General features: G+C 55.0%; 4 protein-coding genes across 4 annotated transcripts; 2 read left to right on the top strand and 2 right to left on the bottom strand.

Moving 5' to 3' along the window:
• Positions 1-2,367: 2,367 nt before the first annotated feature.
• Positions 2,368-4,047, bottom strand: IE81DRAFT_324308 (hypothetical protein). Its single transcript, XM_025514200.1, has 4 exons — positions 3,532-4,047; positions 3,051-3,388; positions 2,844-2,970; positions 2,368-2,757 (listed from the first exon to the last, which is right to left on the bottom strand). The coding sequence occupies exons 1-4, from the start codon at positions 3,697-3,699 to the stop codon at positions 2,734-2,736; spliced, it is 657 nt and encodes a 218-aa protein (XP_025368843.1). The 5' UTR covers positions 3,700-4,047; the 3' UTR covers positions 2,368-2,733.
• A 199-nt stretch (positions 4,048-4,246) lies between these two features.
• Positions 4,247-6,342, top strand: IE81DRAFT_324309 (PTPA-domain-containing protein). Its single transcript, XM_025514201.1, has 5 exons — positions 4,247-4,918; positions 4,991-5,262; positions 5,331-5,530; positions 5,598-5,698; positions 5,774-6,342. The coding sequence occupies exons 1-5, from the start codon at positions 4,424-4,426 to the stop codon at positions 6,257-6,259; spliced, it is 1,554 nt and encodes a 517-aa protein (XP_025368844.1). The 5' UTR covers positions 4,247-4,423; the 3' UTR covers positions 6,260-6,342.
• A 106-nt stretch (positions 6,343-6,448) lies between these two features.
• IE81DRAFT_348137 (hypothetical protein) lies at positions 6,449-7,648 on the bottom strand (the record flags this gene model as incomplete). The annotated part of the gene is made up of 1 exon (XM_025516224.1): positions 6,449-7,648. One exon carries the CDS (start codon positions 7,646-7,648, stop codon positions 6,449-6,451), a length of 1,200 nt encoding a protein of 399 aa, XP_025368845.1.
• Positions 7,649-8,450: 802 nt separating this feature from the next.
• IE81DRAFT_314860 (hypothetical protein) lies at positions 8,451-11,542 on the top strand. The gene is made up of 4 exons (XM_025512517.1): positions 8,451-9,010; positions 9,086-9,746; positions 9,837-10,377; positions 10,475-11,542. The coding sequence occupies exons 1-4, from the start codon at positions 8,941-8,943 to the stop codon at positions 11,318-11,320; spliced, it is 2,118 nt and encodes a 705-aa protein (XP_025368846.1). The 5' UTR covers positions 8,451-8,940; the 3' UTR covers positions 11,321-11,542.
• Positions 11,543-11,553: the final 11 nt, after the last annotated feature.

An 11,553-nucleotide genomic window follows, 5' to 3' on the forward strand; every position in this document is an offset into this window, starting at 1 on the left:
CACAATTCGTGATTATAAGCGACATGATAGCGGGCCTCGCCCAGAGAGGTTCCGCGACACCACACACTTGCAGCAGCATCAGAATTGCGGTGCAGGGGCGGGGCGGGACGCACGCACGCACCTACACACAATAATCAGAATTTGTACGTCTAGTAGTCTTGAGTGCTGTAGATGCTACAATTGTGAGTAGGCCTTACTGAAACCGAGCCAGTCAACAGCTATAGCTAGCTGCGACAGTTGCGTGCACAGGCCGAGGAGCGGTCAGACGCTTACAGAAGTAGGAGGCTTGGACGCGCTTTGAGCCTCTTGTGTCGCGTCGCGGGTCTGAATCACAAGTCGTGAATGGCGGCCCGCGTCCCGTCTCAGCCATAGGTGTCAGGAAATTGATGCCCTTCAGTCAGAAGTGATTCTTGCATCTCGTGACTCACGACTCAGACTGATATGTGTGATGATTCACGATTCACGATTGTCATGCACGTATTATGCACATTCATCATGAGATACTTCCGATCTGAGCGACGGCAGTCATGAGTCGGGACAGCAGCATGAACCAAGATGTCAGGCGTACCACACGACCGCTTCGGACTCACACTTGCAGCAGCGTAGCAGACGTTTGATTCTGATGATGCTTCTTCTATATACATGGTCGGCACAGTCGAAGTCAAAACCATTGACCGGATATCCGCCCCTTTCTGCTGCGCCTTGCTTTGGCAGCAACGCGGGCGCAGATCGAGTAGTCAGCCTGCGTGTCTTGCAATCATCACTAATCTGAATGCACCGTGTGGGATCGGACGAACGTGGACCGCCATGACAAGGGCTCTGCGCCTCATCCATCGCTTGCACGCGCTTTTGACACCTGTCCTTCTGGCTGTATAGCAGCTGTATCGCAGCTAGGGATTTTGCCTAGCTACAATGCTCTCAACTGATGCGTAGACTACAGCAACTTTGCCAGGTCAGAACATGAACGGCCCCCATCAGGAGACGATCTCGAGTTCAAGATTGAGGGATCACAAGGATTGTCATGCGACGCCCAATGCCGCTTGCTCATCACAGGATCGAGCGGGTCGCATGCACGCACCTCTTTGAATTACCCACGACTTGAGCTCAGGCATGCTGGCATTCACGATTCCCTTGGCGTCAAGGCGGATCGCATGCCCAACATTTGTGCTCATCACCATCACCATCACCACCACACCACGGCACCGGACCGGACCGCGGCCCGTGCGTGCGTGCGCAAGAAGGCCGTTGATTCGGCAGCAGGCAATCGTGAATTGCAAGGCCCCTAAGCTTCGCATCGCGGTCCGTTTAAGGCAAGTGCTGGCCTGGCGACCGCCGTGCAGAGGTACCGCGTACTGCACAGAAATTGGAGTGTTGAACGAGACAGTCCACACCGGGACTGTGCGCATGCAGAGCAGGCCTACCTGTACGCGTAGGACCTTGCCTTGCTCGTCGAGGCCAAGCGCGGCACAAGCAAGCTCGATCTCGTTACGCGTCGCGTTACAGGTATATATAGATTTAGGGTATCGGGAGCATTTGAGGTAAGCTGCGACCTTGCGCCAAACCCACACACCCATTCACACGCCATGCGCGGTCGGTAGAAAGACACAAAGCATGCATGCATGCAGCAGAGCGAGCTGTCCCCCCGTTCGAAGCCCGATTGATATCTCGTACCACGCTACAACTTGCGATTGCTGCGCGTGTGCGGTCATGCTGGATCTCAGCCGCGCGGCATGCAGCAAAGGAGGATGAGGATCGTGGATCTTGATTGTGATTCACATTGGTGTCTCTTTCGCCTAGCTGAGGACCAGCAGCGGGACGGGTTTATATAACATTGATGAGTGATTTGGAGTTCTCGCGTGGCTGCACACCATTCACGATTCTCTCTAGAACAGCTGCCGCGCGGCGAGGGCACGTAGTGCTGGACGATGAAGCCACGCACCACACTGGCGAACGGTGCTTCACGATCCGGATCGTCAGAACCCATGCCGGTAGATCAGTCGACCGTGAATCACAAATCGATCGGTCAGTCGGTCAGCTTCTTGACTCGCTCTAGACTTTCTCCCTCGAACCGGGGAGACTTGCACAGCCACATTCCAGGTGGCAGTCCTGGTTCATGAGCCGATGAAAGGCTCGAGCTGATTGGCAATTAAGGTCAAGTCTGAACGGGAAGCACGGGCCTCAGCCTGTCATCGTTGCTGGGCAAGTGGCACGCCACACCAGACCAGATCAAAGGGGTTTGCTTATCACGCAATAAGCGATAGGTGCTCGAAGCACCGCCGAGGCTCTCAGTCTTGACCGGAGCATGACGGGTCGGAGTCTGGCTTCAGTGCCAAACAAGAGTCAAAATTTTATTCAAGATTGTTGACTTTCCTGTATGAGCATTCACGTGATTGCAGTGACCCCGCACTATGTACGTGCGATCCGATCTACCCCTACATGAGGTCCGTCTGGACGCGTGATGCTCTTTGGTCACTCCAAGGATCACCGTTCGCAGTTGCGATTCTTTGGCCCTTCGATTTTGGACACGCATCTCTACTCGTGGCTCTTGAGAGGTGTTCCCCCTCGAGCTAGCGCTGTGTCGGTCGTCACTTTGTTCGCATCTCGAACGAAAGACCAACGAGTGCAACGTCTGCCCGGCATGAAGATAGTTGAGAGATAGGGTGATGATACAAGTACATATGAACGGAGTTTGACCAACGAAGAAGTTCGGGGCCATGAGCAGCGATTGCCAAGCTACACTGCACGAACAGCTTCTTGCTGAAGGAGACGAAGCGCAGAGTGAAATGATCGAGTTCGATCAGCGAGTGAAGCACTTGGCGGATTGTTCCGAACGAGACCCCTACCTTTCCCGCCTCACCGATCTGGTCGGTCGGAGCTTGAAGGCCATCGAGCTCCTTGGCACCCTCGGCATTGTTGAGGTAGCTGGGCGTTGCGCCTTCGGTGAGAGCTTCGGCAGCCACATCGTCGCCGCTGCCATGAAAGATAAAGAGACGACGAGGGTCAGCAAGGCACAGACGCCTCAAATCCGCGCAGGGCCATCTGCCACTCACAGTGCATCCAGCTCAGCCTGGAGCTCATCCTCGTTGATATCGTCGGGAACTTCGTATTGCCTGCCCAGACTTTCTTGCACCTCATTGGCCATCTCCATCAGATCCTGCATCTCGTCATTCGTCCTTTCGATCTTGTCGAGATCAATCTTTCCATACGTCTTTCTCATTTCCTTGTTCGCCGCATCCATAGCCGATACGGTGGCCATCGTGTTGCGCAGGTTCTCTGTCGTGAGATCGGCTTGCGCCATGTTGTAAGACTGCTGCACCAGTTGCTCGTACTGCCCTTCGTACAGTCGCTTCTGCTTCAGCACTCGAAGCGCGCGCTGCTGAATAGCGTTCTGTGCGCAGAAACGTAAAGGAGATCAGCGTGCTGTACTGCCTGCCTCATCGTTCCCCTTTCCATGCTCAATAGCTGACCAATGACTCGGGCCCGAAAGACTCTTCCGGGCTACATGTCTCAGTAAAGAGGGCAGACACTCACCCTACCGGCTCCTTGCGCACGTTTCAACTGATCCCTGTACTTGGCTAGCTCCACATCCAAGTTTCGGATCTTGGCTTGCACTCCCTCGGCTCTAGCATCCGTGGATTTGATAGCCTCGTCCAAGCTCGGCTTGGGTGCTGCTTGACGCGAGCCGAAGAGGCGGTTCATCGCGTGATTGGGAGGGGCGAATAGGAGCGTCAGCAGGCAGGGCAGTTCCTCTTTGAAGTGTGAGCTCGCGAGCAGTGTTCGAAAATAGCGAGAGGCGTGAGGGGGTCGGTCAAGCTGACAATGATGACTGAGAGGCAAGCAATTCGCTTCTTCCCAGGCCTAGAGAGAGCCCCTATGAATGTACGAGTGCGGAGCGTGATGGCCTCGCTGATCGAAGACTGCGAATGGGCAAGTTCCAGGGATACATCGGCTTTGGCTCCGCCTTGGGGCTTGAAGTGAAGCGTAGAGTCACGAGTGCGAGTTGTTGTGAGGTGCGAGGTGCGAGTCAGAGTTTAATCTTGACGAGCGTCTGAGCAGCATCAAGGATGCCATCGTGCGCGTGCGCTTGCGCATCGCCAGTCTGAGTCGTGAGTCACGGGTTTGCAGCTTGCAACGTCCCTCACGTGTTGCGCCTCCACCGCACAGCATGCGCAACTCGTGACTGCTGAGGTGCACATACATACGCGCCAGACATCCTACGAGACAGCAGAGCAGCTGACAGCCAGCAAGCCTCTTCATCTCGCATGTTTGCGACCGTGACTCGGACTCTGACTCCCCACTCGTGACCTGACCTGACCTGACCGTTCGACCAAGGCTAGAGTCCGTCCCAACACCCCAGTCAGCTCAAGAACAACACCTGTGCCACGCTCTCAACGTTTTCCGTAAGCGTTTGCCCTTACTGATCATGACGCCTTCGGCAGACGTCGCAGCGCCGCCACTAGGTAGCTCGTCCAGCAAGCTCGACCTGCTCACATCTAAATTGCGAGCCAAGCGCTTTGACAATGATGGCGCAGCCTCAGCATTCAGAACAAACAACCTACAAGGCACATCCGTTCCTATGCCATCTGCGGTTCAGCCATCTGCCGACGGGGAAGGTTCTGCACTAAGCTCTCACACCACCGCTACAAAGTCTCCTGCCTCCTCGCTACCGGTCACGGAGGTGAATAGCGCTCCAGCAGAGTCGACCGAGTTCAGCCCATTCGATCCGAAGATATTGAGGCTGGATCAAGCTGAAGCACAGCAGGCGCCCATCGTCGTTCCCAAAAAGCGCATCATCAATCCAAGGCAGCTCGATCGCTGGCGAGATTCTGGCAGTATCAAGCAGCTCGGGGCTTGGATCGCTGTATGCAACGAGGCTGTGGTCGGCAAGAAGCTGAGGCAAGAGGTGCATCTAAGTCCAGTGAGTGCTTCATTCGACCTCGCAGTATGGCGCGCATTCAGCTCATTGACTTGGATCTCTCTCTCTCGCTAGGCCACGCAAGCCATCCTCGGCATCCTTGATAGCATCCAAGCGCTGGTCGTCGAGACACCAGCGGACAAATCCTCCTCGAGCAGATTTGGCAATGCAGCGTTCAGAGACTTGTACGCCAAAATCACGGACAGGAGCGCATCCTTGCACGAGAGGATCCCTGGCTTGAAGCAGGAAGCTATCAAGGAGATCAAGGTGTACTTCGACGAGTCTTGGGGAAACGCTAGAAGAATAGACTACGGCTCCGGAATGGAGCTCAACTTTGCATGTTGGCTGTGAGTGGGGCTGCAAAGGGATTGCTCTTGCGCGTTGCTGATGCATGGTACCTCGACGACCTCAATAGGTACTGCTTGACCAAGCTCAGCGTATTTGATCTCGAGAAGGACGCGCCAGCTATCGTGCTCAAAGTCTTTTGGAGATACATCGGCGTGATGCGATCTATCCAGAGCACGTATTGGCTGGAGCCTGCCGGCAGTCACGGAGTTTGGGGTCTGGATGACTACCACTTTTTGCCCTTCTTGTGGGGAAGTGCTCAATTGAGAGGTGTGTGCAGCGCTGATTCGTCTAAACTCATCAGAGTCAAATGCTGACAGCCCTGAACTCTCTGCAGATCACAAGCACTTGCGACCAAAAGCTATACACGATGCCGAAATTGTCGAAGAATTCTCGGCAGATTACATGTATCTTGCTTGCATTCGCTTCATCAACGGCGTGCGTGTCGAGCGCGCTCGTCAAGCTGAGCCACCCGCATCACTGTGCTGACCCCAACTTCAACACCGTTCACAGATCAAGACTGCGTCGCTCAGGTGGCATTCGCCCATGCTTGATGACATCTCGGGTGTCAGGACATGGTACAAAGTCAACAGCGGGATGCAAAAGATGTACCTGGCCGAAGTACTGCTCAAGCTTCCCATCGCGCAGCACATCTTCTTTGGCTCTCTATTACCGTTTCCTGCTCCTCGAACAGCGGCAGATGAAGCTGACGACGAGGCAGCGTTGAGAAGTGCTGAGGGAGGAGGAGCGCAGGAAGATGAGCACGGGCACATTCATGTCAAGGTATCCGATGGAGCTGCACCTCATGGACATGCAGCCATAGGCAATGGAGAAGGACAAGCTGCGGGCTGGGGAGATTGCTGCGGGATCCCTATTCCCAGCGCTTTTGCAGCTGCTGAGCAGGAGAAGATGAGATCGGCTGGCAACCGCGAGATTGGAGTCAATCCTACCAGCAACACGGGATTTGCCAGCAACGTTCGTCGGGTACCCTTCGATTAGAATGGCTCAAGCCCGCGCCCTCTTCCTGCGTCGCTCAATCTCACGTGTAATGTAGTCCTCTCCCCGCAATGATCTGTTCTGGTTATTGATCGATCGCGCGTGATGCAGTCGCTGCAAATTAGGCAAGGACAATCTTGGCTCTCGGAAAGACTCAAGCTGGACGGAGTGGCAGAGTTGATTGATTTGGCATCATTCACTTTGCACAGTGGTAAAACGTTTGTTCCACCACACCAGAGGCTTTGCATCGTCGGCCTCTTGTCCCGCGGTGCTGTCTGACTCGTGAACATCCCAGACTCTAGCTATGAGCAACCAGCTTTCTTGCGACTCTTTACCTGCAGTGTCAGACTTGCCAGTCTCTTGCGCTTCGACGGACTCTGCGAGCGTCTCGTCCTGCTCGCTCGGAACGACCAACGCCGTGTCTAGTCTGAGTTTGTGCGGCGAGTATGGAGCACTCTGGGATTTGGAGCGCGGGTTCGGGGATTCGGTCGAGCTATGCGATGTGAGGGAAGCGAGACGGATGCGCGCTTCTAGACTGCAGGAAAATGCACCTAGCCCGTGGCCTAGGTAGGGTATGGGTGTGTTCGAGCGACCAGATGATGCGAAGGCGGAGGAAGGTAGAAGTTTGGCGCTCGATAAAGGATGATTGGCCGCATTTGGCCTTGTCGGGGCTGCAGGGCTCTTGTGTGACCAATCAGAGGCGAGTGAGTAGGCCTCGAGACCAGGGGCGGCGTAGGCGCCTGCAAGATTGGAGCACGATGCGTGCTGTGCAACGTCGTTCTCAGCATCAGAATCTGCATGAGCCAGGAGGGTGAGGGTAAATGTGGGGCCATTGCTCATCTGCTGCGCTCCAAGAAGAGCATTGGCAGCTCTCGATGGTGTTCTGAGCGAAAAGCCGACCAGAGGTGGCGATAATGACAGCGATGTAAGACTACTGATCGTTGCGCCGTGTATCTCCACCGTGGTGCGATTCGCGCGCGAGTGAGACGATGTCGAGTTGACCTCGTCTGTCGAAGAAGGCAGAGCGGTCAAGAGCAATGCTACTGGTTGAGCTGATGAGCTCATCAATTGCCGTATTTTGCCCGCGATTGTGTGCTGATCAGCTTGGTGATCCGCCGTCGTACCCCTGTGAGCTCGAGCCAGAAATGAGCTGGTGCTGAGCCTTCTCCGCGATGGGACGACTGCTGTCGAATGCGAGATTTGCTCTTGGTGCAAATGGGTGACGAAGACTGTTGGATCGCCTTGCCGCAAGATTGAGTAGGACCGTTGCAGTCGACTAGGCTGTGTGCTCGGCGTGAGCGCCGCATTTGACGCGGCAAAGCATCGTCCGCACACTTCTGACCGATTGAAGAATGCTCGACGACCCTCGAGCCAGAAATTCCTACCTGACATTGCGAGAGATCGGCATTCGTAGTATCGATGCAATGCTCGCAATACAAGAAAGCTGGGCGTAGCGTTCCTTCGAGTGTCACCCCCCGACGTTGAGCAGTGTCGAAGTGCAGACCAGACGAGCTGCGCTCCTGTACGATCCCGCCTCTCTTCCTTTAGACCGTCTTCTTTATTCTCCGGTGACCGAGTGGCCTAATCCTTCGTGATCTCGATCACTCACAACCAGTCACAAGTCACCGAGTATGGTCGTATAGCCTGTCAGACCATCGAATTGACCCTCCTTCTCGCGCAAAGTAGTCAGAAGTGTGAGCGTCGCGCGCCGTGGCCTTCTGCACGCATGTATGCAGCTGATCGCGCATCGACAGTCGAGTTCTAGAACAATTCGCATAGGATGGGCTGCGCTCACGCTTGCATCAAGACGAGCAAGACTAGCACCTCTTTGCGTGGGAACAGCAGCTGAGCAGCTCAGTCAGAGTCAGAGTCGTGAGTAGTTATGTGGGAAGATATAGGATGCCGGCGCCACTCACGAAGGCCCAGCATCCAAGGCGGGCTTGCGTCTACGCCGGGCGGTACTTGCCGACTGACTACCCGTGCAGAATTCTGGTGTCACTGATTGGCGAAAGCTGAATGGGGGGTGGGAAATCAATGCCGAATGTCTGGCGTGAGGGAGGGATTCGTGATTTGATTGACTGTTGCTGCATGGACGGTGAGCGAGTGCTGACTGGCCATGCAGAGTAGGTTGGGCTGTGCGAATGAAACAACGCTAAGGGTCTCTCTCTCTCTCTCTCTTCCTCTCTCTCTCTGTCTCTCACTGCAGTGAGACCCACTGCAGCAAAGTGCGCGATTGTGAGCTCCGCTCGGCACCGTTTAAACAAAATCCCGACCTTCGTCACATATATGCCCCTCCCCCACCTCATCCGCCATTCATACCGCTTACTCACCAGTCACGAGCTCGACAGGACTTACCTCTTGACCACTTCATCACTCACGACCATTTCCCGCTTGCTATTTTGCTTCGCCGGTCCACAGCGTTGTACGCAGCCTGCAAATAGACACGCTCTCTTGCTAACCACTCACAACTGCTTGCAGTCAGGGCCGGCTTTACACTTTGCAGCAAGCAGTCGTGCACCCTGGCAAGCCAAGCCAAGCCATCCACCTTCCTCACCTCTCACTTCTTCTTTCTCGTGACTCGCTAGATCTAGTCACCGCGCACACATCACAAGCTGTACCCAGCATTTCGTCGACGTGGACGACGAGTTCCTGGCTTTTCGACTCTCACATCTTCATCAGTCAGGATGTCGAGCAGTGCCAAGCAGGCTGGCACTCCACCGCAGCCCACACCGGGTCATATGCCAGGTACACGGGGTGAGCAGAATCGCTTCGGGCATGCTCACACACTTTTCTTCACTCACACCTTCTTCTACGCGTCCCTTGATACAGGAAACTTGACTCCCTCACAAACCAGGGCGCTCTATAGGTTGTGGTCTCGATTCTTTAGACTTTGCCAAGAGCCAGCAGCGCCCGGCTCACTTGGATCGACGAGCAATTCGGTCAGCGCAAGCAGCTCAGCGGGAGGCAAAAATGCTGGCGCGAACACACCCTATTCCACGAGTGGTTCGACGAGTCAAAACGAAGCTTCGTCCTCTTCTCGATCTGATCTCAGGGGCAAGACTGCCGCGCACTCGGATTCCTCTCAGCTTGGTGGTCGAGCGACATCTAGCCATACACGACTTGACTCTGGCGTCTCTACCTTGTCTGGAGGTGGAGTGGGTGGATCCAAGCTGGGCAGAAGGGTGTCTGCTGGTGCTCCTCCCAGCTCGCTGAATGGCGCCTCCGATTCGACCTCAACCAATGGTCCTCATCTTGGCTCCAGAATTCCAAGAGACGATGGAGTAAAAGACGAGCTCAAGACGCTTGAAGAGGCAAAGGAGATGAGGACATTCTTGGATAGGTACGGAGGCGAAAGGCTGAGAACGGTGTTTTGGGAAATGGTCAAAGGCGAGCATCCGGATGCCCTCATGCTGCGCTTCTTGAGAGCGAGGAAATGGGACGTGGATCGTGCTATTGCCGTCATTGGAGCTACTGCAGCCTTTCGAATCGAGTGAGTGGATGCGCAAAGCAGCCAAGCTAAATCTTGCAATCAGAAGACGAAGCCTGACACGATTCGAGTGGCGTCTGTGCGATGTGATAGAAACGACGTCGAAGCTCTAGTTCGAGGTGGTGAGCTGGAACTTTGCAAGACCAAAGGTGGACGCAATATCTTCCAAAATGGAATTTCATACGTATACGGCGCATCGTACACTGGCGAACCCATCTACTTCATCGAAGTCGGCTCCCACTTTTCACATGCGCAGACCCAATCGGAATTGAAGCGCGCCATCATTCTGCTGCAAGAATGGTTGAGCATGCTGATGCCTCCTCCAGTCGAACAAAAAGTAGTAGTCTTTAATTTGCGCAACTTTGGACTGAGGAATATGGATTGGTGGACGGTGTTCTTCATGGTCAAGACTATGGAGAGCTACTATGTGGAGAGCTTGGCTAGAGTATACGTTCATTGCCCACCCTGGATCTTCAGACCCATCTGGGCAATCCTGCGCCCACTGCTCGACCCTGTCGTGCGCGACAAGGTCCGTCTTACGAGCACGGTAGAGGAGCTTTCAGATCACATTCCATGGGATCATTTGCCGAAGGATTCGATGGGCGGCGGGGCAGATTGGGGTTTCAGCTACCCGGTGAGCAAGCAGAATGAGTCAGCATCAGGACCGATGCGGGGTTCATAGACTGATAAAAAATGGTCGCCTCTCCCCTGCTTCATCGCGTTGCTCGCAGCTGCCCGATTCGCAAGAGAATGATTTGCAACTCGATACTGAAACGCGCGATCGGTTGCGAGCAGCTTATTCGGAAATCGCCATGGATTTTGAGCGGTCCACTGCGCGCATCATTCGACGGTACCAAGCAAAAGCCGCATCTCGCTCCGTTGCTGATGGGTTTTCATCAGCCGACGTGTCGGACGAGGATTACGTTGACGATGACGATGAAGAAGAAGACGGCAGTGCTAGCTTTGCTGAGGATCTCAAAGCTCAGCGTGATGTTTTGGCGACTCGCTTGCGGGTTGCGTGGCTAAGACTAGCACCCTACGTCGTCGGAAGGAGCAAGTATCACAGGTGGGGCGTGGTTAATGATGACGGGATCGTCCGGTGGAATTATCACACGTTAGAAGGCAAGCACGAGGTGCAGACGTGCGGAGAGGGAACCACTCTGGGAGCGTTGGAAGCTGGACTGGAGCAAATCGAGGCTGCTCAAAAGCATGCCGATACGACCGCTGTGGTGGAAGAGCCATCCCAATCCAACGGGCTCGTGGTGGAGAATGGTAGACACAGACGTCAGAGGACTGGAGGTACGGGCACTCGAGCTTTGGACGAAGCGCTCGGTCTGGACACGGGAGATGTGGACCTTCAAGATGCTCCGACTGCGCCCGCCACAACTTCCGACAAGACGGATCAGACCTCTTCCACTGCAAAACCTGCCGAGACAGCCTCTGAAGGAAGTCCCGTCTCACCGCTCAAGACCATTTCGACCGATCAGGAGCAGCAGCAGCAGACTCTTGAGACATCCTCCGTCGATGCCGTGGTGCCTGTCCATCCCCTAGAGGCGTCGAGTGACAGTCAGGCATGAGGCCTGAAGTGCGCTGCCGCGCAATCATTCCACCCAGACCTTTTCTCCTGCACTGCTTTCGCCTCCCCCCTTAACCCACCCCACCAGCACTCTTCCGCCCGCATCGTCTCATTTTCCCGCTCGCCTTTACGCTCTGGATTGTCGTTCCTTTGCCATCTCTTGCTTCCCATGTCACCTTTAGCCTGCCTCTCGCAAGACAATCAATTCGATTCGAGTCTTGGTTCGTCAGAGCG

The sequence above is a fragment of the Ceraceosorus guamensis genome (assembly GCF_003144195.1).
Source record: "Ceraceosorus guamensis strain MCA 4658 unplaced genomic scaffold IE81scaffold_39, whole genome shotgun sequence".
In the NCBI taxonomy this organism is placed as follows: Eukaryota; Fungi; Basidiomycota; class Exobasidiomycetes; order Ceraceosorales; family Ceraceosoraceae; genus Ceraceosorus; species Ceraceosorus guamensis.

Bases quoted from the DNA above. Each gene is read 5' to 3' on its own strand.
- IE81DRAFT_324309 (XM_025514201.1), top strand. From the start codon at position 4,424: ATGACGCCTTCGGCAGACGTCGCAGCGCCGCCACTAGGTAGCTCGTCC. The intron at 5,263-5,330 runs GTGAGTGGGGCT...CGACCTCAATAG, and splicing joins CTCAACTTTGCATGTTGGCT to GTACTGCTTGACCAAGCTCA. The intron at 5,531-5,597 runs GTGTGTGCAGCG...AACTCTCTGCAG, and splicing joins GGGAAGTGCTCAATTGAGAG to ATCACAAGCACTTGCGACCA.
- IE81DRAFT_324308 (XM_025514200.1), bottom strand. From the start codon at position 3,699: ATGAACCGCCTCTTCGGCTCGCGTCAAGCAGCACCCAAGCCGAGCTTG. The intron at 3,389-3,531 runs GTGAGTGTCTGC...TTCTGCGCACAG, and splicing joins GTGCGCAAGGAGCCGGTAGG to AACGCTATTCAGCAGCGCGC. The intron at 2,971-3,050 runs GTGAGTGGCAGA...CTTTCATGGCAG, and splicing joins CAGGCTGAGCTGGATGCACT to CGGCGACGATGTGGCTGCCG.
- IE81DRAFT_314860 (XM_025512517.1), top strand. From the start codon at position 8,941: ATGTCGAGCAGTGCCAAGCAGGCTGGCACTCCACCGCAGCCCACACCG. The intron at 9,011-9,085 runs GTGAGCAGAATC...CCCTTGATACAG, and splicing joins TCATATGCCAGGTACACGGG to GAAACTTGACTCCCTCACAA. The intron at 9,747-9,836 runs GTGAGTGGATGC...GCGATGTGATAG, and splicing joins ACTGCAGCCTTTCGAATCGA to AAACGACGTCGAAGCTCTAG.